This window comes from Neolamprologus multifasciatus, chromosome 1 (genome assembly GCF_963576455.1).
Source record: "Neolamprologus multifasciatus chromosome 1, fNeoMul1.2, whole genome shotgun sequence".
NCBI lineage: Eukaryota > Metazoa > Chordata > Actinopteri > Cichliformes > Cichlidae > Neolamprologus > Neolamprologus multifasciatus.
The window spans coordinates 18,198,234-18,225,381 of record NC_140439.1 but is presented as its reverse complement, the minus strand read 5'-3'; the positions used below and the strand labels follow the sequence as shown (position 1 = coordinate 18,225,381).

Here is a 27,148-nt window from a genome sequence, read left to right as displayed (position 1 = left end):
TACTTGGCGAATAATTAGCATGGTACACCTGGACTTTTGAGTTGTTGAGTAATAGAAATGTAAAAATTTCAATAATTTTCATCAGTTTATGGAGATTACATTTTTTATTTACTTTTATTGCGCACAAAGGAAATATCGCACCGTCTTCTGTGTACTAAAGCCAGATCAATCACTCTTCAAGACCGCCCTGCTTCCGGTCATAACGTATCGTCCCTGTTTAGTGTTTTAAGGCAGGTGTAATCGCTTTTGTCATGTAGACAATGGTTTAACAGATAATGTAAAACACAAATATATAAAGTATAGACTAAAGTCTATAGCGTTCAGATGTGCTAAGAGTTATGAAAGAAATTTAAATACCAATGTAGACTTTTATTTTGAAACGCACACGTCCGCTGACAGCGAGCGGAAGTTAAAGTGGCTGATTGCAGCTAACTTCATGCAGCGCAGACGTGATGTGTGGAAGGCAGTGAATCGTGGACAGTGTATAACAGAAACCCAGGATTCACAGCGGGTTTTTTAAGGTTTAATTGGCTGTGTTACGAGATTCAAACCAGTCCTTCGCAATTAAAGACGATGTGTTTCTCTGACAGCAGCCGCTGGTGTTTTCGCGTCTACGGTTGCTAGCTAGCAGTTAATACGAGCTAACGTAACGTCGGGGTCAGAATTCAGGATCAGCGGTAGTCCTGTTTGACGGCGATTTTAGGGATTAGTGGAGTTCCAGACGTCTGTGCGTCCGGTACTGCTCGATTTACCAGAGGGACACAAAATAATTAGCTAAAGGCTAACGTTGTACAGCTAGCTTATATGGTTTATAGCATTCCTCAGTGCCACGGCGCCGTCGTGTCCACGTCTCGTCTGCCAGCTGAGCTAGGCCACGTCCCTGCGGGCGTATTTCACTTACTAACATTGGACGAATTGCAGTGAAGATGCCTAGTGAGCGGAAGGAGGAAGGAGAGCAAAGATCACTAGAAATGTGAAGGTCCTTTAGCGTTCATGACTGTCTGTTAAACGTCTGGACTTCCGAGCGCTTGCCGCATATACACGGCATGTCACGTAGACGGATGTGTTTCACACCGGGAGAATAGTCTTCACTGAGCTCGTTAGGTTGCAGTAACAACCTGAAATATCGTTAGACTTTGTTTGGGAAATGGTTGGGTTTGGCGCAAACCGACGGGGAGGTCGCCTCCCGTCCTTCATCTTCATCTTCTTGATGGTGATCATCGTCGTACTGTCTTTCAACTACTGGACAGTGTCCAACAAGCACGGCCGCTTGCTGGATGAGCTGGCGGAGGTGCAGACGCAGGTGAAGCGCACGGACGCGGCGCGGAGCCGGCTGGAGAAGCGGAACTCGGAGCTGATGGTGCAGGTGGACACGCACAGGAAACAGATCGACCAGAAGGATGGGGACTACAGCGTCCTGGAGAGCAAGCTCCAGGCCAAGGATGTTCTCATTAAAAAGTGCACAGATGAAAAGGTACATTTCTCTTTTTGCCTTTGTCTGGGTTTGATCGAGTTAAGTGTCGTTTTTACTGAAATTTAACATTGCAGGTCACGCAAGGTATTAGAGCAGATAAAACATTTCCTGGGTACGGCACAGCATCTATACAGAACCAAGCGTATTCGTCTTTGACCGAGTGTCACTGTAATAATTATGTGTGTTTGGGGGCAAGACTGACTCGCTCATTTTTTAAATCTAGAGGTGGGTGTCATGTTCTCAGGAAAAGCAAACAGGAATGACATGAAGGTTCTTCATTACACCAAATCGGGGGTGTATGGACAAGTATTACTTTTAATACAAGTAGGAAAGGACAACATTTAGCCTCAGTCATATCACCATGTCTAATTTCACCACCTTATCTCATTGTATTGCTGTAATCTCAGCACTTTATATCAGAAAGTGCAAATATCTTATGTACTTAAGAGAGGTGAGGCAGGCTGTCTTGAGTATGAGCCACATAGTTTCATCTTCCTCGATTGCTTTCACCTGAATATTTCTCCACCAAGAGTATCTTGCTAGAAATTAACAGCTGCCAGCTTCCTGAATCAAAAGGGTGTTTATAGGCCTCTTAAACTGTGGTTTTGTAGGTGATTTTCAATTATTTTGTTATTTGACATGTATTATGTGATACAGGCTTTGGAGCATACACTGGTGATGTGGTGTGTGCTGTTGGTCCAACTTCAGAGGTGCTTGTGCTAGACAGAGCAGTGTTTCATTCATCTAGAAACAATTCATTTGAGCTCGATTATTTTGGTTTGCACTGTTAATTGTTAGATTTTCCTACGTTACTGCCAACTATCTTCCTGTGCATAACAGGGAAATTACATTCACAAAAGAAAGCAAATTGAATTCAACTTTATTATGTTGTTTCTGTTGCTGATTTGCTCTTTCATTCTATCAGCACATTATTACATGTCTGTGGGGGCATTTATGTATTCACTGTGAAAGGCACATCAAAGCGCGCCACATGGACATTCCCACTTCTTGTCCTGCACAGTTACCCAGCCAGTATTTCACTGGCTTTTATGTCCCAGCACCTTCTGAACTTTTGGTCCGAGTCCAGCCGCCCTGGGAGTGTAATTTGCATCCAGTCTGGCTCGGTTTGATGTTTTTCAAAAGCAAAAGCTTAAAATTGTTTAGCTTATGTTTATCCAGTGTGGATTGTCACTCTCTGGTTTGACCACAGATAGCAATAAAACAAATGCAGCATTCATGATTTTCAACTAATCGTTTTAACTTCATGCAACCTTATACAATAAAGCAACACATTTATTGCATAGTTTCAAGTAAATCTGCAGGATTATCAGGTTGGGTAAGGTTGCGGGTAACATTGCCTTGCTTTGCTCAACATTTATTGATGAGCTGTCCTTAGCCACAACACACAAAACTTTCTCCCAACGTTTGGAGTCAGGTTACTGGTAAAATGTAATTGACCTGCAACATAATACCTACATGATACTTATAAAGGGCTATACATGAACACATTGGCTGAACACATGAACACATTGTCTAAGCTCCCTTATTTCTTGACTAAATTCCAAGATCCGGCTCTGTTTTCTTATTCAGGATAAAGGTAGCCATTAAAGAGTGGTTGTTCTCCTCCTTTCTTCTGTCAACAGACCAACCTTGTTTCAACAGTCTGCCTGCTACGTACTTTGTGAGAAGTGTGTACCACAAAGAAAGTGACAGATAAGTCTGATAAGTGGCTTTCAAACAGTAGAGTCTATAGTTTTGTAAGTTAGGTGCAAGAATGAATTATGGAGCCTTATACTTCTTCATTTAGCGTGACCTTGTTGTTCTAAAGAGCCAGGCGGCACAGGGAGGCCATTACCCACTTATGAGCGTCTAACAAGCCTTAGTCTTAGAGCAGTTGACATTAATGCTGTATTTCCTGTCCAGTCTTATTGACCACCTTCTGGCTCAGTCAGTCTGCCCAACTGTTTCAAGAGCTCGAATGCCTAACAATGACAAGTTTTTGGTAGAAAGGCAGATAAAGTATATCCATAAAAATCAGTACAAACCCCTTAGCTCTGCTAATTAATATTTTCAATATGTTGCTTCTATTATTTTCAGAAAATATGGCTAAATACTAATGACAAAATGGTGGGTACATGAATACATGCATCCCAGTGAGCCTCCAAGATCTTTTTGATGCTTTGGAAAACCTTGCTGCCACCTCAGTTGTATTTATAGAAGTATAACTTCAACTTAACTACAGCTGCTGTTTTTACATTGTATGCTTTGAAATCCATATTTGTAATCTAATGGGACAGAAAAATGTAGCTTTTGGGTGTCACTGTGATGTCCAAAGCCTCAAGTTTCCTTCCTTCCCCCTGCTTAACTTTCTTGTTTGGTATTTTACTGCTCTTCATGAGTTTTTGCATGCCATTTATTTTACTAGAACACAAAATAAAGCGCAGCCAGCAGCTTCAGGGTAATAGAGAGACTTTTAAGTTTCACATCATTAATGTTTATTGCGTAGCTGTATTGGATTTTATTATGGTTTACCTGGTGGCAAAGTGTAAATAAAAAAGCCAAAACCAAAAAGGAAAAAAAGCTCATAAACTAGCAATAAATAAGCTTTCAGTTTGTGTGCTGGTGCTTTTTTCCTTTCTGTGAAATAAATCCTGAAACATTTTGTAGATTGAGATCACAGAACAGGCGTTGGATCAGTGTCGCATGACTCAGAGTACTGGAATAAAGAAAAGGGTTGTACTGACTGCAACCAGTTTTCACTATGAAGCATAACAGGATTAACCTGTTCCCCTCTTTTCATTCATGCAGCTGTCTGATAATGCAGGAACCTAAACTGGTTTTACCTTTACCATAACTAATACATGTTTTTTTTCTTTTAATGTTGCAGATGAAGCTGCAGGATGATGTCACAGCCCAAATGACAGAAATTCAGAGGCTTAAAGGTAAGACTTCAGCCTGTGTTGGCCAACAGAGGGCACTGTGGCAATTCCTTTAACACAGAATATGTAACATACAAAGCAATTTCATATAGCAGTACAAGTCTTTCAATAAACCTCTTCAAAATGTTTGTTTTTGTGTGTCTGTTATTACAAACAGAGCAGCTAAGGGAGCTCAAGCAAGAGTTCATGAAGCAGGAAGAGCAGCTAAGAGAAGTGAAGAAAAATAACACTAACTTGGAAAGAAAACTGGAATATGAGAGGTATGTTAGTTCTTTACATGTGCCTGAGTCTTAGATATACCCATATTTGAGGATCTGTGAGCTCTCAGAGATTAAGTCTGCACAATTAGTCTATCACAATTTTGGTTTTCCACAATTAAATGAAGATAATTAAACGATATTGAACATGCATGCTACACCAACAGAACGCACAGAAAAAAAATCTAATCAGGCACTTTGTAAATCACTGCCTGATGATGTGCTAATCACAGCTTTCCCCTGCACCGCACAGCATGAAGTTTCCTCATTCTATTTGACCGTACTTATGTGGTACAGATAAGACCATCAGACCAGAAATCAAAAGTGTGGCACAGCAGGAAGTGAAGTGGTTGCTCTTCGAAGCAGATTATTACCCACTGTTTGGAAGTACTTTGGATTTAGGGCAAGTGATGTTAACCAAGAACAAATTCAACAAGTGCTGTAAAATTGCGTCTGCATGGCAAAGCAGTGCGGCTAACTTGTGCTGCAGGTTGAGGTGTGTTTTTGTGTTTGTTTAATTGACGCATGAAGGCCAAGAAAAACAATGTAGCGATCGTGGCTCAAGAGTTGGGAGTTTGCCTTGTAATCGGAAGGTTGCCGGTTCGAGCCCCGGCTCGGACAGTCTCGGTTGTTGTGTCCTTGGGCAAGACACTTCGCCTACCACCTACTGGTGATGGCCAGAAGGGCCGATGGCGCGATTGTAGCCATGCAGGCGCATATCACCTGCATGGAACAGCTGGCTCGTAAGTCCAGTTCACCATTAACTTTTTATAGTTATTTGAACATGTGTTCAAATACATGAACACATGTTCATGTATGTGTTCATGTATTTGTGTTCATGTAGTTCATGTATACAACACCACGCTACAACACACTGGTGGTGTTGTAGCGTGGCTACAACTCCACCAGTGTGTGAATGAGTGGATGACTGGGTGTGTTTGGGGACCGTAGGTGGGACTCGTAAAAGCGCTATACAAATACAGGCCATTTACCATTTACCATAGTGTTTGCTAACATCAATCGTCAAATTCTCACATCCACAAAAGCGAGCTTGTACAGTGTGTCCGTCCAGCTCACAAGGATGCACTGAAATTACTTAGAGGCAACACTCCATTTGGCCAAAGACAGTTATCCAGTAGACAAAGTGAGTTTAATTTTTAAAAATTGGGATAATGGTCAACTTACTGGACAAAAGATATCTTATCCCTTTGTGCTATAATTTTTGCAAAAATGGCGCTGTCTGCAAGAAATCGCAGGAAATTATAGAGGAATTGTACAGCTTTCAAGTAACTGGCTACATGCCTATCGTGCAGGTATCATGAATGGAGTGAAATGCTATATTTGTTATATTTTGCTTCTAGAAGTTACACATACAATAGTGGAATAAACACATTATTTGTCTGCAAAGGTTTATTAACAGGAGTGTAGCGCAGTGTAAAATAGAAAAAAGCACCTGTTGATTTGATTTTGTTTTGATTTTTGTTTTATAGTTTATGTATAAAACTGAAAAAATTCCTTATTGCGCAGATGAAACTGAATGAATACATGTTAACTAGTTTACAGTGTGGACGCCAGATTGCACAACTGAAAGACGAGTATGAAGAAGCAAAAAAGACTCTGGAGGAAGAAACACTAAAGCTAAGACAGGTTAGTCTGATAAATCTTAACAAAAAGTATAAGAGCTATTCTTGTGTTTCTTTAGTAAATGATGAAAAGTTTTGTCTGTGTGGCACATTGCATTTACTCACTACTTTTGGATCTTTAACAGAGATGTATTTAAAATAGAAATGAATTGTCCTGTGTTTCTGTTCTCTAAGCTTTCCTGTTCATTAAACAGCTTTGTCTTTTCTGTAATCTGCTTTCCTCTTCAGAGTGCAGTGGATGGTCACAAGAATGTAGTGGGGGGTAGACATGCAGATACAGAGCCTGGTGCGGAGACGGCTGGAGAGCGCCATACAGTGGCCACTCACCGGCATGACAGACACTCTGATCTGAAAGGTAGAGTGATTAAGTTGAGCAACGCTGCTATCGTTTACTTTATGTTGCTTTCTACACGTTAAATGAAGATGTTGACTGTTAGGAGAAAATCATCAATAATAATTGCTCACATGGATCTTTTAATATTTTAATGTAAATAGTAGTTACTTCACGCTGTCTGGTTGTTAATCCTGTTAATATGCTAGCGCTTCACTCCCATTCCCCGTGCTGTGTTACAGAAGAGATGGGTAAGCCCGGCAGTGATGCTGGCATGCCTGGTATTGAAGACAGTGAGGTGGGAAAAATCGACGATGTGCAGTTTGGTAAGTAATGAATGTAAACTTTCAGAGATCAAGCTCAGCAAATTATTGATTTGAAAGAATTCTGTAGCTGTGTAATGACAAAAACATTTGGACTTTTTAATCAGCCAGTATAGGTATTGAGAGACCATAATCAGCATTAGATTAGGTCTTAATATAAGTAAACATGTTAGTTGCATTTAAATTCACCTCATCAGAGTTTCCATGAAGGAAGAAATTTGCTATACAGACTGAATCTGCTTTTCTTTTTTCTTTTCTTTTTTTTTTTACCTGCCTTTAAACTTGTTGACTCTGCTGTTTGGCCATTTTAACATGAGTCTAAAGGGAATGAGTCACTTCTTTGAGGAATTATGGTTCTTTTGTGGGCAGCACGGTGGTGTGATGGTTATAAACATTGCCTGATGGGTTTGAATCCATTAGCTGACCGGAGCCTTTCTGTGTGAAGTTTGTATGTTCTCCCCTTGTCTGTGTGGATGTCCAGGTTACCCTTCCTTTTGCCCTATGGCAGCTGGGATGGGCTGCCAACTCCCAACTCTGAATTGGACAAGTGGAAGAAAATGGATAGATAGTTCTTTGGGTTTTCAACTTGGGTTTCATTTTTCAACCTCTCAAGGTTGCTTTTTAGTGAAATACAGTGAAACTGAATCCGTAACTAGAGAACAATAACTGACCCATATAGCTTACCTACCTGAATAGTGCATATAAAGTGAGGAAATCCTTATCCCTTCTGTCACTGATTGTAACCCTACCTTTTTTAAAAACAAAATCCTTGTGGCAAGTAGGTCACTGACCTTTCTCACATTGTCTTTGTCCTACAGGCTTGAAGAAACCAGCCATTACCCAGAAACACGACGAAGCCCCGGATGTGGTCGTGGGAGCCGGTGCTGGACCTGGCGTCGGGGGAGCTGATGGTCCCGGAGGCCAGGGCATGTTGCTGGACCAGCCTAGACTCCAGCAAGACAGACTGGACGGCCGAGCCGTAGTGATTGCACCTCCAGGCATCAACAAACAGGGAGACAAATCAATAGTGTTTGAAGAAGACAACAAAGTGGGTATCAAGGCAGACGAGCTGGGAGAACAGCAAAGGCAACTTCGAGGTGCAGTAACCACATCCATATAACTGCTATTCATTTTAACAATGTTTATTTTAAGCCTTTAGGCATGGGATAATAATGTGACTACAGCTTATTATAGATTTTTAGCTTTCGGTGGTTTGTCTTTAGCCACATCTAGACTGAAAGAGGAGAGAACTGTTATCTTGTTACATTATTTGTTTACAGTTCCTCCATTTGTAATGAGTTTTTCAAGTGATGTGTAACCTCTTTCAAATGTTTGAGTGCTCCCTTGAAGAATGCAAATATAGCTTTGAGAAAGCAGTACTTGGAACAACTGCGCCTGACTTTTGAAGTATTTGTTTTGTTTTTCTAATAATCAGTTCCCAGTGATGTCAGAGTTGAAGGTGAACACTTGAAGAGGATTCCTTTGCCCCCCAACCCTGCCCAGGTGCCCAACCCCATCCAGCCTCACCACGCCAAAGACCAAGTCCCAGCAGAACCAGTACACCACCGCCAAAGTGAGTTCCTCTACTAAACTCTGAAAAAGTGAACCCTGCTATTGGCAATGAGGGTAGTGATTATTTTCTTTCCTTTAACTCATTGATTGATTCCACTCAAGTAAAAATTATAGTATTTTGTGGTAAGTTAGTTCTGTTTATACTTCTCTGAATATCTAATAAGGCAGGGATTAAAATATAACTTACTGTGGTGTCATGTGTAGTTTTTCCAGTTTCTAAGTCAGTGGATCCTCCTAAACATAACACATTTTCATGAAAGATGGGATTTCTAAGTATATAAGTCCTATCTGAACATGGTTAGGGCTGTCACAGAAGGCTCTCTTGCAGGGGGAGGGAGACAAATGACACACTTGGCTCCTCAATTTTCCTTTCCTGTTACCTCACTTCTGTTCTGCTCTACTGCGCTTTCTTCCTCCTTCTCTCTCTTTTTTAAAATGTTCAGTTCTTTTCTCTTTTACACTTCCATCTCATCATCTGCAGCCCTGCTGCTTTTTCATTTTCAAGTTTTCATTTTGTTTTTCTTCTGCTCTGATCCTTCTAAATTGCAATTTAGTGTAGAAGTTAACACCCTTTAGGTGATTTGTTTTTGCTGTCATCTCTGTTTACATTATCAGCTTACAGACTGCACAGCTCATCCCAATTCCCATCCCGTTTCGGAATCTGTGAGGGTCTAGACAGGAACATAAACAGTCTTATATGCTGGTGTGAAAGAAACTGCGGCAGTAAAAACTCATTTTTTAGATTGATTATTTTATATATATTATACATCTTACAGTTTGGGGGGGGGCAATTTTTCAGATCTCGAGTTACTTTTCGAGTTAGTTTTCAGATCTCTCCAAAGAGGCCTCTTATTTGAAGCCACATTGGACCACACTACCACCACCGCATGCTGTGAATCTTGTGGTAGGCAAACTCTAATTTATAATACTGCATCCAAGACCACGATTGGCTTTTTTTTCTCTTCAGAAGGCACCATGTATTTACCTCATCTTTCTCATCTTTTGTCATTCTCTTAATGCAACTACTTTTCCCTTCATGCATACATGATGCAGTATTTCCCCTCCCTATCTTCCTACAACTGCCTTCGCTTCCCTTCCGTCCTGATGAGGCCCTTCTCTGCCTCCTGCAGGCCGATTCTTTGATGAGAACGAGTCCCCAGTAGATCCGCAACACGGCTCTAAGCTGGCGGATTACAATGGGGATGATGGGAACGTGGGTGAGTATGAGGCTGACAAGCAGGCCGAGCTGGCCTACAATGAGGAAGAGGATGGTGATGGTGGGGAGGAAGACGTTCAAGGTGAGCCAGGCCGGGGGATTGGACTGTTGGTCCAGATGTTTATCCACCATTCCTCCTTGCTCCCTCCCTCCACCCCTGTCCTGCCAACCTGCTGCATTTATCTTAAGTAGCTCACAGCAACCCTGAGTTTGGTCTTTACGTCATCGTAAATACAGATATTTAAAATAAAATGTGGCAAAAATACCTGAGGATCAAAGCAGAACTGCTTTGTGTGCAATTCAGAAGAATTGCATATTTTTACTCTGCCTTATAACAGTCTTAATACCCTCTTATCTTATGTAGAGGGAGAACTTGACCCAGGAACTTACGGTTCTGTGAGAGTAATTGAGTGGTCATCTAGTGTTTTCTGTCCTGCCTATGTTTCGTTTTAGCTAAACCACCTGTCTGTGCCCACCAAACATCTGACCTACATCTAGCCCAGTAGATATATATATAGCTCACTGTGTTCCTGAATGTGTCTGTGTTCTCCTTGAAATATTGAAATGCATGTCCATGTTTTGTTTGTGTGTGTTTTTTTTTTTTGTTTTTTTTTATTGTTTGTTTTTTCTCTTTGTTTTGTTTGCCCTTTGGATTTTAAATGAAATTGCACTATTTCATACCAAAACTACAATAGTATTTTTAGGGAAATTGTGTTTTGTTTTAATCTATCAAAGGAAAAAATAATTTTATTTCTGATCTGCCAGTGCTGTGATTGGCTGTTTTTTTTTTTTTTTCATTTGTCTTACATTTATCAGGTACATATGCCAAAACATGAAGTCTCTTATATATACTTGCTATTTAAAGTTACCAACAGGAAAGCTAATATCCTAGAATGATGTGGGTTGAGTTCCTTCTAAAAGGAACAATCTGTTGATATATTTCTTGTACATAAATCAATGTTGCTGAAGGGAATCAGAGAGGGCTCTGTATTTTACACAATTCACAGAAGGTTGACATCAACATCCTTTAAAGCTTAAAGTCAGCACTACGATGTTACATTATGGTGTCATCCTCATATACCGGAGATTATTCAGAACACGTAGTAAATTTTGCATCTATTTAATTGTGCATTCTCTAATATTTGTGTTTCTCTCTCCTTTTTTTCCCTCTAGATGATGACGATCGAGATATGCAGGGAGATCGGGCTGTGGATTATGGGAAAAAAAGACATCAAGCCAACGACATTCTTTGAATGGAAACTCATACAATCGTATCTCATAAAAAACACATTCAGACCCATCTCCACAAGTGAGATTTCTCTTGACAAAAAAACATCAGTATGTCTAAGAACTTTTATAGGTTGCAATCTCAATGTCATGGACTATTTTGAAGAACAGACATTGCAGCTAATGAAGTAATTCTAAATAATGTAACATACTATGAAAAAAACACACAAGGCATTTCCCCAAGCTGCTGTTAATTTGCTAATGGCTTTAAGTTATGACAGTAGAGATAATATACTGTACTTTGACTGTTGAATATTTGATAACTGCACCGGCTCATGCTGGCCCTAATGACCCACATCTGAACTTCAAGGACAGACCATGTTTTGGTTTAGCTACTCTTCTTCTTCTCACTTTGCTGTTGCTTGGTACAAACTCTTCATCTGAGATGTTTATCAGAGACTAATTTGGCATTCTGCCTTTCTAACATAATCGTGGGACTCTTATATGGAAAACTTTTCTGTTTGTTTGTTTACAAGAGTGGGAATACATTACAAATGCCAAGGACTCTACTCATGGCCTGTTGAATCTGTTTCTTACTTTGACAGACTAAAAAGTGCTTCTCTTTTTTTCTTAAATGATGCCATTGCATGCATTTGAAACTTTTTATTAATCAAATTGAGCAAAATACTCATACTTAAGCAATACTTAGAACAATGTTGGTGTCCTACACAGTGTGATTAACCAAGCACATGTGGAGCTGACATACTGTACAAATGCTTCCATGAATGAGGTTTCTGTGAACATAAAATTAGTTCTGTTTGTGCAACCAGGAAAATTGATTTCTCATGGAAAGGCACAGTGAATGTAATTTTATTTTATTAAAGGTGATGCTTCATGTCATTTGTGACGGTACTTTAGAGTGAATGCAGACAATGAATGATAGGTTGTCATCCTCCTCAAAATAGTCGTGTTTTGCCTGGGTATCTGTAGTGCATCATATCCAGTGGGGTTTTGTGTTTGTTTTATTTATTTGTTTATTTTGGTTGTTGCTTTGTATTTCACCACTTGCTTGCAAATGACGACCCACAAAGACGAGCAGTCCTCTACCTTTATGATCGCTGGCAGAAGAAACGGTTCGCGGCAGTGATCATTGCAGACAAACATTGGTGTTTTTGAGAGGTAAGGGGGTGTGTCTGTGTCCCATACGGGTATCTGCCTCGGAGAGACTGAGCAGAGGCGGGAAATGGCGCCTGGTAACACAACGGTGTGTCATTTTGAAGACAGTCCGTGAGTAGCTATAGAAGGAAAAACTCGGAACCGATCACAAAAACAAACCAGTGCCTCTGCTGTGATGGTTAATCAGCCTCGAGTCATCATCTCCAGCCACTGCGGATCACTGTAAAGTAAGTCGCTCACGCTAACCTACCCCGTTCATTTGACTTACTGTACTCATTTATGTAATAGTGGCTAACGACAAGATAGTTATTTTTCCCCTGTCCTGTGCACATCTATTTGCCAGAAGCTGATTTTTACGAAGGCTCGGTTAGTTAACCCAGCGGTGCTAAGCTAGGTTACATAGCTAAGGACGGCCAAACATGGCCTACCACGGACCTGGCTAATTCCTGAACAATCCGATATCACGTTGTTACATTTTATCTACTCAGTGTTGTTACTAAATTGAATACATTGTTACTAGCTCAACAGTCATATAGAATGTACCTACTCTTACCCAAATAAGGTAACAGATGTAACAATGCAGATTGTCGCCAGGTAAATCCTGCTAGCATCCTTTGAAGCTAGCATCCAATTTGGCATTCCTCAGCTGAGTTCCGCCAGGGTCGCTCTTTACCACCGTGCTTTCCGTTTAATAGAATTCAAAGGGCGCTCAGTTAGACGTGTCCGTGTACCCCAGCAGACCGGTGCATCAGCTGCATTGTTGGTTAAATGTAGCGGTGATGGGATTAGCAGATAAAATAGCGCTACTGTTGGCTGTTTTGATTGACGATTCAGAGTTTCCGCTGACAAACATGAAGACAGTAACGCCGTTCGAGTGAACCCCTCCACCAAACTTTCCGCCAGCTTGGATGACCTATGCTTCTTTTTATTAAGTCGTATTAACGTATTAACGTCATTCCGCTGAAGGTACGATGTCGCACTGGCTTGCAGACGGTAAGTTAGCCTATTTGGGGGGTTTGGTTCGTTGAATATGCTAACGTTACTTTTAGCTACCAGAGTGCCAGGTCGCATAAACAATGCAACGTTACTTTCAGGCTGACGCAAAGCCTGACAGTATGATTTCAAAGTGCGTTAAAGCAGAATTGTGTAGTCAAGATTTTTTTGTTTGTTTGTTTTTTATTACAATGAACAAAGCATAATTTGACCTCTTGTACTTGGTTCAGTTGATTAGCTTTAGCTGCTCATTTAGCTGGGTTTGATCGGTTCATAACTGACCAAACATTTTCAAACGCCTGTTTTCGGGTCGCTAAGTGAAGTGGAAATGGTGTGAAATACGTCTAAATGTTAGTGGGTTTTGCCGGTTATGTCGTATGATTCAGCTGTTCGTTAAGCAACTTAGCCAACCCTAGCCTCGGGGTAAATTTTGCAGAGCGGACGGGTTGTGGGAAGGGCCTCACTCGTTTTTCCAGTGTGTTTTCAGGGCTAGCGGCTAGCTTGCTCATACGATCTCAGCTGCATGCGTGTTCCTATTTCCCGCTCTCTTGCTGTGTGCATGATTCTCGGTCAGTGGCTGATTTCCTTGGTGAAGCACACATTTAGTGCATGCTGTGCTTCAAAGGTAGACCTTTAGTAGCTTTGCTGTTGCCGTCTTGAGCTTTAGTGGGGTTAAATTATACAGCAATTAAAACAAGCACTTAAATGATTCTTTATTTAGCAGCAACTCGAAAGTCCGGTATGCTGCGCACATTCCCGTGAAATGCACAAGAAAGAAAGGCATGACTACACAATCTGCACAAAGTAATGGACATAACTGTGTTCCTTAATTTCTAGAAAAACCCCTATGCAAAGTGAACGCGTAAAGATGACATATTTCTACTCATAACACTTTGTAATTAGGAGAACAGCGGTGTCAGAAGTTGTCGTTCTTTGCTAAACACATTACCATAACAAAAACAAGTAGTGACAGTCTGCAAAGATTAAAGGTAATCGCTGGGATGTTGGAATCAATAATACTTGATACTGCAGGCTATAATGGCATATCGATCACTTAAACAAAAAACCAGTGTGAGCTTCACCATTATTTTGAGTCTTTTCACTGTAATCTAGAGGAAACAAGAATACATTAAACCAGTGGGCAGAATAGTATCAAAAGTAAAGTTTTAGTTATTGTTTTCTAAGATTTAACAAGTAGTATGTGCTAACATAATTGATATTTTATATATTAAGGGCTGTGTAAGGAGTGCTGTGGTGGTTTATCTACAATGTCCGTTATTTGGAGAGTTTAAAAGTTTAAGAAAAATGAGTATTACGAAGAAACTCGTATGGTTAAAAAAGCTAAATACAAGATTTGATAACGATATTTAAAAAAAAAAAGCTAGCTGAATTAAGGTAGCAGGTAGACACATTTTAATCCTATACATTTTTTCTTGTATACTTTTGTGAAATCATAAAACTCGCTGAGAAGGGAAACCTGAAATTGTTTAATAAAGCTTTTATTTTGTGATCTTATTTTAGTACAGTGTAAGTGTCTGTGCCAAGATGATGGAAATAAGATACGGTTTTCTATAAAGTAAAACAGGATCTTTCAGGAGAATTAACGTGCACAAGTAGACTAAAATGATCTTCTTTTTAACTCTCAAAAGCATACACATACAGTTTAAAATGTTCTAAAACTGGATTAAATTAGCAGGTTTATTACAAAATCTCTCCTCATGGCCTTATTTACATTTTTTTTTTCCAACAGCCCCCTCAAATGAGAATCTTTTTTTTTTTTAAACTATTTTCTTAAGGAAACCTATGTATAATAAATCATGGACTGCATCCTTCCCTTACGAGTACAGTTACAGTGAAGTAATGACACTGTCTTCATCTGCTAAGTTATTTGATACTCGGAGCAGCCGCAGCTTTCAGGCACACTGTCAGCATGCACGCTCCTGGTGATGTTTGTTTATTTTTTTAAAATATTTTTTTCTCTCCCCTGTATGTGGGATTGGGCAACAGCATGCACACTTGTGGCATGTTCACGGATACACCCCTGTGTAAATGTGAAGCAGATGTAGGGAAGGACATTTACAGTATGTGAGATGTGTACTGTATCCAATGAGAAGGTTTGTGTGTGTGTGTGGACTGCTGCTGGATATGTCTGGACACATTTTTAGTTGCGTAACCACAAAGGCCAGGCATGCTTGACAGTTTTTGTTCACTGTGAATTGTTTTTAAGTTTTCTGCAAAGGTTGGTGAGGACAGTGCTAAATCACTCAACTTTAGGAAATATCTGTATTTCCTTCAGATTTTGTTTTGGTTATATTTATGTATAGTTATTCAGCTTATGTCTAACACGGGCTCGCCTTTAACATTAATCTTACAAGCACACTCGAGTGGGAGAGTTTGAGTATATGTACAGTAAGATCCTGGGTAACGTTTTTTTTTCCCATTAGTGGTACAAATGAAAGTAAAGCCAGCTGTTGTTGCCGGATCCACTGATGTAAGTGAAACGGGATCTTGAATGCATCCAGATGTTGGTAGAAAATTCACCAGTGTTACTCCTCTGCACACAGATGCACCCCGTTGACTCACCCATTTTAAAAGTTAATGCATTCGAGACTGCTAGAACAACTTGTTTGTACTCATTACCAACTGAACGTTTGCTTAAATCTGTTGTCTCTACTGTACAGCCATAATGATTTCCTCTGTCTCTTCCTGTATTTGCTCTTTTTTGTTTCCTTTTTCTGAAACAGCCTTACATGTGACTGCTAAAACAATGAGGCTGAGAATGCGTAAGGCGTCTCAGCAACCGAACCCCACTCTGGCAAGCCGCCCATCCCGAACCAAGCGGAGGCATTCAGAAGTAGAAGAGGACACTCCTACTACTGGGAGAGGATTGTTCTCCACCATCAAGAAGTTCATCAGAGGAAATGCTGTAAAGGTAACCTCTTCCAAGCTCGCATCACCCCATCTGTGAGCAGTAAAAATAAAAATTTGTAGGCAGAGAAGTTATTCTCCTGTTGTCTTTTTTTTTTTAGCTGTTAAAGAGATGAAAATTTTTTGGGCACGTATGTTAAACACTGCTTTAAAAACCAATGCGCTATCAAGGTCTCTAAGTTTAACACAGTGTTTCTTGGTGGAGAGTGTCGTGTTTCCCAGGAAATGTCTGGTGGAATGCAGCAGCTTGTCTGAGAACTCGGGCTCTGGTCTAATTTTAGCTTCTGGCTTGCAGAGTTGGTGTGCAAGGACAGGAGGTGGTAACAAGTGGAAAAGTCAACTCTGCTAAGAGACGTTTGTCCTATGAAAAGACATATGGCCATTTTGATAATAACACTATATATTCTAAGTTTGTCCCTGCAGTTTCCTATGAAGTCCCAAAAGGTGTTTTATTTTTGTTGTTTTGTTTTTGCCCTGTCTCTATAAATATGTTTTTAACTCCTTAGTGGGGGAGAAAAAAAGCTTAATTTAGATTCTGACCTTTATGACAATGCAGTGTGTCATGCAGATATTTTTGTAGGTTCAGTGGAAGCACAATGAGAGTTTGCATTTGAGAAATATGGGGGGAAAACAAAAGACAAGCTTTTAGCAATGTCATTTAGCTTTCTCTTTGTTGTTCATGTGTCAGGGTTATTGTGCATGTAAACACGGTGGGTCCACATTCAGTAAAAGTTGGGCGTTTGAATCACCTTATGCTTCAGTGACATTATTAAATATGCTTAAATGGCACCACCAGATAACAAAAATGACAGACTGTAGCTGGTAATGGGTGCCAAAAATATCTCTACATAAAGAAAAAGGCTCTTCTGTGTTTGGTGCCTGATGAGCCTGTTATACTCTTTGCATGTTATATGCCAAGTGCGAGAACTCCTTACTGATTATACCAGCACTGTCTGTGCGAATGCTTGCTGCAGTATTTAAAGCGGAAACCAGTGTTTTTGTTTATTTAGGGTTTTTTTTTGGGGGGGGGGGGCATCGTTGTTTTGCAATGTTGCAACATCCCCTTCTGTGTAATATGTCAGTCGCTGAGCTTATGTAATGGTGCATCCTTAAACTGGTGGTTAAAAACAAAACAAAAAAAAACAACCAAAATTTGGAGATCCTTGGCCGGCCAAATCTGCACCAGAACGTGACTTGCAGCAGCAGATGTGGCATCACTTTTGGCGTGCAGGGCAGTTTACAAGGGTGAGAATAACTGGTCTAATGGACCGGTTAGTCAGTCTATAGTAGATGTGTCTGATGGTCTAATCTAGAACGGTCATTCTGAACCATCAACAAAAGATTTTTCCCTTTCTCTCTCATGGTTGTGAAATGTTTAGAGGTCTCAACCGAACAGAGATAAATCTGTTTGCCTGTTATTTAATTACAGTTGCACTCATTATAACTTACACAACTCCTATAATGGTGTGTTGTCTTGTCAGGTTCAGGAGGAAACCCCAGCAAAGAAGACACGCCTCCACTGTGATGTGGACAACAACCTGATCACCTCTACACCCACAGACCCCAACACACCCAGGAGGAATATAAGCAGAGTTGGCAGGAGAGGATCCGTCAATGGACGTGAGTAACTCACATAAACAAGATTAGTTATTATTTAGTTGTGTTTTCTCTGCTCACACTGTTGAACGTGTCCCCTCTCCTCCTCTGCAGAGGCAACCAATCACGACAGGAGTAAAGAGAAGCCCAATGGTAGTCTGGAGGAGACGACAGCCGTTGAGGTGACCACCAGCCCTCCCAGAACGACCCTTCTCGGGACCATCTTCTCCCCCGTTTTCAACTTCTTCTCACCAGCTAAGAATGGTAAGTGGACTCCAAAGTAGTTGGGGTTGTGCTTTGAATTGTAAACAGAAACCACGTTTTATCTTTTTATTACTAATCTAATCTAACATAAGCTGCTTTTTGACAATAATCAGTCCCTCTTCCAGTTGTTTTGGACTGCAAGTTAGGATGAAGATGCATTTCTTGTTAGTTAGTTCAGAATGACACCATCTTAAATTTTTCTTCTTTCCATTTTTTTTTTTCAGCCTCTTCTGGCTCGGACTCTCCAGACCAAGCATTAGAGGCTGAGGAGATAGTCAAGCAGCTGGACATTGAGCAAGCTGTGGAGAGACCTACCAGCACTGCTACATCCACACAGGAACTGTGCGTCACCACCAACTACTACTCGAGCGTCTCACAGCTCCCACCTCTGCGACCGCCACACATCCTCGAGGCTTCTCCCACAACTGAAGAAGGAGAGCTGGATACGGATGCTGACCTCCCCCCTCTCACAGGTAGATACCACAGCTGAGAAAACATAGTAACAATGGCAACTGATTGCTCTTCTTGTGATGCTGATTTATGGTATTGATTCTAATATTTGCATTTTTAAAATACTCTTGTTGCGCTCCAAGCTCCTGGCACCAGTCCAGATATGGCACATGTGGACACCCTTCCAGCTACAGTACCACCAGAGGCATCCTACGAGGAAGACTGGGAAGTGTTTGACCCGTAAGTTTAAAGGCTTGCTACACTTCACTGAACCGTTTCCACAACAAAAACACTACAGTGATTATTTCAGCTTAATCAAGCATGTGGACAGGCAGACAAATTAGGGATAAAGGCTAATGTTTCTTTTTTTCATATTGTTGAAAGACCTTTGAACTAAGTAGAATCAAAGTGAAGAGACATGACACTCAGACCACCAACCTGACACCCTTTATGTACAGAAGTACCTCACTTATATAGTCTTACACTCCTATTTTTTTAGGAAAAAAAAACACAATTAGGAGCATGGTCAGTCACACAAGGCTTTTATTTTTATTCTCTGCAGACTCCAATGGTAGTCATTAAAAATGCGATAAGTAAAACATTTTGGCTATTGAATCTAAGGGGATTGATATTTTAAGCAGACTCGAGTTTTAAGTTAAACCCTCCTTTTAATGGTTTCCGACTCACTGTGAATGTTGTGGCATTTACTGATGAGTCTGTTTTGGTGTGTAGGTACTTCTTCATTAAGCACGTCCCTCCACTGACAGAGGAGCAGCTCACTCGTAAGCCAGCCCTTCCCCTGAAGACGCGCAGCACACCTGAATTCTCTCTGGTCCTAGACCTGGTCAGCAACACTTTTTTTCAAATTAATGAATCTCTCTGGAAATCTTTAAACACCTCCAAAGACTCAAGACATTTTTCTGTGTTGTCGATTAGGATGAAACTCTGGTGCACTGCAGTTTAAATGAGCTGGAGGACGCAGCACTTACCTTCCCTGTCCTCTTTCAGGATGTCATTTATCAGGTATGTCTTGTTTAATTTTTATTTTTTTCTTTCTTCACGTTGCCACTAGAGGGCGCCATATTCATGTCTCTAAAAAGCCTCAAAGGACAAATTTTTCTTATGGGATCATATTTTTATTCTAAATGATCACTGACCATTAAACTGTCCTGTGCAGGTGTATGTGCGCCTGAGGCCATTCTTTAGAGAGTTTCTGGAACGCATGTCTCAAATATATGAGGTAATTACAAGCTGGTTCTTTCTCTTAATTATTCCTAAATGCTTGAAGATGAGGATTTAAAGTTGAAGATTTTTGAACTCTTTGTTCTCTTTTCTAGATCATCCTCTTTACAGCCTCTAAAAAGGTGTATGCAGACAAACTGCTCAACATCTTGGATCCTAAAAAGCAGCTTGTGAGGTATGTTGAGCTTTATTAGCTGGTTATTGGTGCACAAGAAACTTTAAAGCAAAGTTTAAGCAGAGCGAATCAAGAGTAGAGCTCATAAAGCAGATGTTTAACTGTTTACTAATTTTGCTAACTTTGTCACTCCCACCCCCCTCCCTCCTTTCTTCGCCCACTGTGACTGCAGGCACAGGTTGTTTCGTGAGCATTGTGTCTGTGTCCAGGGAAACTACATCAAGGATCTCAACATTTTGGGAAGAGATCTCTCAAAGACCATCATTATTGACAATTCACCACAAGCCTTTGCATATCAGGTGAGACACCAACACCTGATAGGCAGGTGTTGCCTGGTTATCAGCGAGGATCAGAGATCTAATACAATGAAATTGACAGTTTGTATCAAAAAGGGCACATAATGTTCCTCCAAAACCCCTTTTTAGATCAGGTTTAATGCCAGAATTCAGGAACAGAAGCTATATAGATAGATAGTATAGATAGTAACTCCCCAAGCAGAGGATAGAAGGGTGAAGTGACATTACTAGATTAGACAGTGAACTGTTACAGCTACCACTTTTGACTGCTCTGTTTTGGGATAAACACAGCTGATCATCCTGCAGCTGGTGGTATCCTTAGCATCTTCTTGTCAGCGCCAACCGTGTGCATGTCCTTCTTCACTACATCCATGAATCTTCTCTGTGGTTCCTCTTTTCCTCCTGTGTGTCAGCTCCATATTCAGCATCTTTTATCCAGTATATCTGCTTTCCCCCCCAATCATATATCCAAACCGTCTCAGGTTTGTTTCTCTCTTTGTCTCCAAATGGCTCAACTTGAGCTCTACTTCCTCTCTAATCCTGAGAGCTCTAATCCTGCCTATTCTAGTCATTCCGATTGGGGCACATCGGTTATTAGGGGTGGGGGAAAAATTGATACTGTGTAGTATCGTGATATTTTGTTTGCTAATAATGTATCGATACAGGGACAGCAGAAATCGATATTTTGTTACAAAAAAAGTTTTTGTGGACTGGAACATGCTCTAACTTCAGAGCATGTTGATCCTTTTTCTGAGCAAGAATCCTGACATTCCTTCACTCTCCAAATGTGTTTAACTTTATGGCAGCAATAAACATGACAGTTTACTTATTTTAATTTAAGACATGTTTTATTTTAATTAAGTTTAAAACTTTTTTATTTAATGTAAAATTATATTTTGTTTTAATTTACTTTCAAATTCTTCAGTTGCTGAAGGGGCTGCATAGTTTTCACAAATTGCATAGTTTAGAATAGCTATAATTGTACCAGATGGTTGCATTCAGTTAAGTTGGCCTAGACTGTAATACAAACTAGAGATGGACCGATCCGATATTACGTATCGGTATCGGTCTGATACTGACCCAAATTACTGGATCGGATATCGGCGAGAAATAAAAAAATGTAATCCGATCCATTAAATATCAAAAAAGCACCTCACAAAACTTGCTACATGGCGTAACTCGGCTCATAACTGTAGCACGTAGCAGCAGTGTGCATCACGTGATAGAGCGGCTGTGTGTATTTGTAGCCTAGCTAGCAAACCAGCATTTCATCTCGAGGAAGTTTTCCCAGAGAGAAGTAAAGCAAGTGTGTCAGTTCATCTCTGAATGTCTGTAAAGCATTCCCACGTTAAGCTTAACAACCATACCTGGAGCGACTGCCTCTCTCTCTCTCTCCTGCTGCTGCTGCTGCTTCAATCGTGAAACTGCTTAATGATCAGCTGATCGGCTTTTCTGTCGCGAGTCCGTCTCTCGTCTTAGTTTTTGGCCCACTTCTCACCAGAAAGAGGAAACCAGCGGCTGAACAACAGCAGCACGTTTAAGCTTGATAAGCTGTTGTTAGAATTTATTTAAAATTACTTTCTACACCAGGATCTTTTTCTAAGTAGCTGACGGCTGGTAATTGTGCAGGGGCGGATCTAGCAAAGTTTAGCCAGGGGGGCCGATAGGGCATGAACAGGGAAAAGGGGGGCACAAAGACATACTTTTCTTTCTTATTCTCATTTAAAATGTCTAGCTTTTAATAAATAATTATCTGACTCTTACACCCAAAGTTTTAATCTTGTGTAATATATATATATATAGTCCATTACTGTATATAGTAACTGTTAAGTCTAATATACCCTAGTAAGCTAGTACTTTTTCCTTTGGGAAGATACCATCTGTGCAGTCTGCAATTCTGTTGAAGAAAGATGTTGAATCTATTTAATTATTCTTGAAAAATAATTTATTTTTGTGCATTTTCCCCCTGCATCAAATTAAATTTGATTACATCGATTAAGCATCATGAGGTGGAGGGTGGTTCCCTATTTATTTATTTTTTTGCTGGGAGTTTGCAACCCTAGTTAGGTTGCTTAAAATTTCTTCTAAGTACTCTTTAAAATACCAGAATAGGGAGGATGGTGCAGGTTTAACTTTATTAGATTGATCAGTGTTGCTGAACTATGAAATATTTTGGACGCAGTGTATTTTTTACATACAGGTATAACAGAATAGCTTATAATGTTATTTATTTAAACTTGAGTATAAACTTATACAAAATGCAGCAAGATATTAAAAAAAGTTTTGTTGATTAAAAAACACACTATATCGGAATCATATCGGTATCGGCAGATATCCAAATTTATGATATCGGTATCGGATATAAAAAAGTGGTATCGTGCCATCTCTAATACAAACCGTTCCGTTTGTCACCAATATAACTGACTGAAATGAGACAAAGACTGAGTGTGAGACTTTGTTATTATTAGATAAAATGAATATTGATAAAGTTTATACCTTTATGTACAGAATTTGAATATCGCAAAATATTTTTAAATCGTGCGTTAAGTATTGTGATAATATCGTATCGTGGGATGTATGGTGATTCCCACCTCTATCGGTTATAGGGAGAAAGCACCACCCACCCCACTTAAGATCTTCAGCTACTTCAAACACAACAGAACAGCAGATCTTTTCTTCTGTGGTCACAGTTTAATTAAATAGATTTTTTTTTTCTTTGGTCTCTGCAGTTGTCCAATGGGATTCCCATAGAGAGCTGGTTCATGGACAAGAATGACAATGAGCTTTTGAAGCTGGTGCCCTTCCTTGAGAAGTTGGTTGAGATGGTAAGCTGCCCTGTCTTTCATTTATTCTTGTAGGATCAACTACATCAGCAATAAGAGTAACTTGACCATGTGAGTAAACTTAATCTAACCTCCCACCCCTTCAACTTGCAGAATGAGGATGTGCGGCCGCACATTCGGGAACGGTTCCGGCTTCACGACCTTTTACCCCCCGATTGAAGCCAACCACAAACTCTCGAAATGGGGACAACATGAAAAGACTGAGAACAACACGTGCGTGTAAAAAGCCTCTCTTTGGATTACAAACTACAACATTGCCATTACTTTAAAAAAAAAAAAAAAAAAAAAAAATTAGCCTTTTTTTGGTTTTGTTTTTAAATTCACCATTGCTTTAACAAGAAAAAAAGAGAAAACTTCAAAAGAAAACCTTTTTAAAAGATCTGGGTGAGATTTTCTAAAAATCGTAAGCGCATAGATGAAATTACACACACTATGGACAAGCCCAGGTCGTCGACACTTTTTAAGCGACTCTTCAGCTGTGGAGCCAGATATCAGCTCCACACTAAATTCTGAAGTCTCGGTGCTGGTTTAGTGGATATGAAAACACCACCTGGTAAAGAGGAACTCCACCTTGCCCAACCGCAGTCCAACCCTCTGGTGCTCACGCTGTCAGTACTGACGATACGACACTCTGTGGCTACAGACCATTTTTAACAGGAGTGACTGGCCTGTAAATCAATCTGTGCATGTGTGTATGTTTACTCCTAGCCACACACACTCACTGATTCGGTGTATGGGCAAGCCTACAAACTGTAGCCTTGAAAATCATATGCATTCCTCTGTAGCTTCGTCAACTTTCTGTTGTTGGTTGCAGTTGTTTTTTTTGTTTTTGTTTTTTTTTTCTGGTAAAACTGGTGTTTTGTTTTTAAAGATGGGGTTTAAAAGAAAAAATTCATTTCTGTTTGTAAGATACGAGATTTTAAAAGGGTCATGTAAGTTTCATTGTTAACCATTTCCCCATATAGGAGAACCTGTAAATGACAGTCCGCTGCATAGTCAAATAAAATGGAATGAATCCAGGACTTTATAGCTTGTTCTCATTCTGAGGTTTAAATGAATGTGTTGGCTTCACACGTGGACACAACATGGCTCTTTGATTTAAATGTTAAGGATGTTTTTACCTGTAAATCTGATACATTGTAATGATTTAAGGGCATTCATTCTCAAAGTGATGTGTCACCGTTAACTCCTCGTTTTTAATAGCAGTTCGTCATTTGTGTGTAATCAGTATTGTCTCCGGCTCCTGAGCAAGTATTCTCGCTAAAACCTCGATCGGTTTCTTTTAATTGTCACGTGTGACTTGATGGCTATATCAGTAGCATTATGACTAATGTAGCGCACCTCTGCCAGTGTGTCATAAAGTCTACCTGTGGCAGAAGTCAATGACCAGACCGTGTACCAGCTATACCTGGCACCAGCAGCATACTGTTACTGTCAGCTTCACCGTCTGCCCCTCTGCCTGTTTCACATGTTTTTCGTAGTATTTTTAAGCGTTTGTTCTTTGTGTTTAGCCGTTAAAAGGATTGTTTAAGAATGGTAACTAAATGAATGTGTTTTTGGTTTTGTTTTTTATTTGTTTTGTTTTTTTTGCCCAACTGACTCTCAAGCCAATCTGATGTTTTACTATGGTTTTTTTTTTTTGGTTTTTTTTTTTGTGTTTTTCAGCATAATTTATTGATGATGAGACGCACAGTAGGGTGAAGTGTTGTCCATGTTTTGGCCACCGTACAAGCCTAAACTTGGGAGGTCACGGAAACTCGGATGCCTGTCGCTAATACAAGCCTGTGACGGTGTGGCAACGTTTTCTTTAGATTTTGTTGGAATCTTAAGTGCATTTTATGTTACAGCGAGTGTGTGTGTGCGCGTGTGTTGCCTGTATAGTGCCATACAATACAAGTTCCTGCTCGTGGCTTTTCTCCCATGCTCCAACCCATAAAATACTTCACTGGAAAGAGACAATCAAACCTCCAAGCTTTGCTGATGCTGAAACATGGAGATACCCCCCCTTTGACAATTTAGAAAAAAATCTAAAAATTCTTCTTTTTCCTTGCCGATAGTGTGCAGTATATATATTGTGTACTGTGATGCCATTTGAATCATGCCCCCATGTGGAAATTGGCTAGGTTGAATCCTACTCTTCCCAAACAATCCCTGCTGCTCACTGTTGTGTTTTTTGTTTGTTTTTGCCTTTTTTGCCACAAGTAAATTGCTTTCCAGAACTTAAAAATCAGCTTGTATTCAAGTTACATTGTTAAAAGCCACAATGGTGTTTGCTCAGACACAACGTAATGAGTACACATGTACACAGACTATGAATGTAACGTGTACATGGGGTGAAGGCTTAAGTGTCTTTCTTTGATTCCACGCTGTTTTCGGTCCCCATTCAGAGTCAAAAGTAATGTGCTTGGAATAGGGGACCGGTCTCGAGATCCCACCGTGGTAGCCCAACTCCCCATCCACCCAATGATCTCTCACCATCCTGACCCTCTTCTATTATGCAAGCCTCACTCTGTGTGGTGTGATGCGCTCAATCTCGTCACTGGGCTGTGCGATTATGTAAAATCGTCAGTCATGGCTTTTATTCTGAAGGGTCAACAGGAGGCATTGGATACATTTCATCCAACTCATTTTTATGTGCATTACCAGTTTATTGTACACTGAGTGTTGTACAATACATGCAGCTTCATGTAAAAAAAAAAAAAAAAATCCTTAAAGTAAGGAAAAAATCTTTTGTATTTTTGATTTCTAAAGGCATGTCATATCTACTTTTAAATGTATTAATGAAGATTTAACTTTACATCAGATGGAGTTTTGTGTTTTCTTCTTTTTGTTTCTTACAAATATCTGTATGTTTAGTTTAGCGCTATGTCACTGAACTGTTAAGCTTAGCATGTAAAGAATACAGCTTGCTTTTGTGGGAAAGTCCTGAATTAAATTTAAATCATGGCACTTTTTCTGCCAAAAAGATCAGTCGTGTCGATGCCTTTTTTTTTTCTTATTGTTTTGGTTTAATTTTTAGTATACATTAAGCCATTTTACTTGCAAGAATTGCTATTTGTGCTGAAGATGTATTTGAAATGTTTTAGGAGATCTTTGTTATCTGTCAGGCTGTATGCTATTGTAAAGTGTATATACAGTTCATTTCTGAAACAAAGTTTTAAAACAGTTAAAAACATCTTGAATGCCCTTTTTGTTTTATTTCCTCTACAGTTCAGATGATGCTGAAAGATGTTCTTTAAATTCTGGGAGGACAAAGGTAGAAGTCTGATATCGTCAATTCCACGGGAATGATGGCAGAAAGTATTAGAACCTACAAATGTTGGATTTAGTGCTTCGTACTATTTATCTCAACAGAGTTTGATCAGCATAATGTGCACTCAGTTTTGTTTTTTTTTTGTTACCTCTAATGAAGTTAATCCAATATTTTTGCTTAAAGCTCAAAGGCTGCACTTAAGTCAAAATCACCTTTTTTTTTTTTTTTAATCCATCTTCAAATTCCAAAAACTTGCTTTTGAATGGTACAAGGGTATTTATAACCTAAAGTTCATTAACATTTACAGCTCTTTGAAATATTAATTGCTCCCTTCTGTACTTTCACATTTGTCATGTTTCAGATCATCAATTTTTTTTTATATTAGACAAAGATGACCTGAGTTAATATAAAATGTTTAAGGAAAAAAAGCTATCCAAAGCTACCTAGTCCTATGTTTTTTAAAAAGTAATTGAACGGCCTGTTTAAGGTCATGCCAAAGCATCTCAATCAGATTTAACTCTGGACTTGGACTAGGCCAATCCAAGACCTTTTTGTTTTTCCAGAGCCATTTTGGGGGTTGACCTGGTCGTATGTGTCAGATCATTATCTTGCTGCACACTCCAAGAACGCTTGAAAAACTGACATTCGGGGTTTTCTGGTAGAGAGCAGAATTCCTGATTCCATCAAGTCGTCCCCTTTCTGAAGCAGCCTAGACCATCACACTCCCGCCACTGTCTGACTGTTGGTATAATATTTTTATGAAATGCTCTTTTGATCCAGATATAAAAGGACTAAAAGTTAAACTTTTGTCAGTTAACAGAATATTTTTGCTCCTTCCTTAAAAGTCTTGTGGATAATCATCTCGTCTCCTGGTAAGTGTGAGACGAGCCTTTGCGTTCTTTTTGATCAGCAGTGGTTTTATACTTGAAATTCTCCCATACATGGCATTT

The 27,148-nt window shown here is 39.8% G+C and overlaps 2 protein-coding genes and 1 long non-coding RNA gene across 7 annotated transcripts; 2 read left to right on the top strand and 1 right to left on the bottom strand.

The window, feature by feature from the left end:
- The first annotated feature begins 398 nt into the window (after positions 1 to 398).
- On the top strand, positions 399 to 11,882 carry golm2 (golgi membrane protein 2). Of its 3 annotated transcripts, XM_085132223.1 has the most exons (10): positions 399 to 1,474; positions 4,362 to 4,416; positions 4,571 to 4,673; positions 6,227 to 6,317; positions 6,542 to 6,668; positions 6,887 to 6,970; positions 7,786 to 8,064; positions 8,403 to 8,540; positions 9,670 to 9,837; positions 10,929 to 11,882. In XM_085132223.1, exons 1-10 carry the CDS (start codon positions 1,148 to 1,150, stop codon positions 11,006 to 11,008), a joined length of 1,452 nt encoding a protein of 483 aa, XP_084988349.1. In that variant the 5' UTR covers positions 399 to 1,147; the 3' UTR covers positions 11,009 to 11,882. The 3 variants fall into 3 exon arrangements, with proteins under 3 accessions (XP_084988349.1, XP_084989820.1, XP_084989128.1); XM_085133694.1 differs by lacking the exon at positions 9,670 to 9,837 and having other exon boundaries at positions 6,890 to 6,970; XM_085133002.1 differs by lacking the exon at positions 9,670 to 9,837 and having other exon boundaries at positions 401 to 1,474.
- LOC146525607 (uncharacterized) lies at positions 7,208 to 7,842 on the bottom strand. The gene is made up of 2 exons (XR_014870484.1): positions 7,755 to 7,842; positions 7,208 to 7,501 (listed from the first exon to the last, which is right to left on the bottom strand). It is a non-coding gene; the product is annotated as an uncharacterized LOC146525607 (long non-coding RNA).
- A 362-nt stretch (positions 11,883 to 12,244) lies between the features above and the next one.
- ctdspl2b (CTD (carboxy-terminal domain, RNA polymerase II, polypeptide A) small phosphatase like 2b) lies at positions 12,245 to 25,910 on the top strand. Of its 3 annotated transcripts, XM_085131317.1 has the most exons (14): positions 12,718 to 13,151; positions 15,596 to 15,642; positions 15,896 to 16,083; positions 17,561 to 17,699; positions 17,790 to 17,939; positions 18,164 to 18,412; positions 18,533 to 18,629; positions 19,122 to 19,233; positions 19,326 to 19,412; positions 19,567 to 19,629; positions 19,727 to 19,806; positions 19,979 to 20,105; positions 22,832 to 22,927; positions 23,039 to 25,910. In XM_085131317.1, exons 3-14 carry the CDS (start codon positions 15,919 to 15,921, stop codon positions 23,102 to 23,104), a joined length of 1,431 nt encoding a protein of 476 aa, XP_084987443.1. In that variant the 5' UTR covers positions 12,718 to 13,151; positions 15,596 to 15,642; positions 15,896 to 15,918; the 3' UTR covers positions 23,105 to 25,910. The 3 variants fall into 3 exon arrangements, with proteins under 3 accessions (XP_084986726.1, XP_085040602.1, XP_084987443.1); XM_085130600.1 differs by lacking the exons at positions 12,718 to 13,151; positions 15,596 to 15,642 and adding an exon at positions 12,245 to 12,385; XM_085184476.1 differs by lacking the exon at positions 15,596 to 15,642 and having other exon boundaries at positions 12,715 to 13,151.
- The last annotated feature ends 1,238 nt before the right edge of the window (positions 25,911 to 27,148 follow it).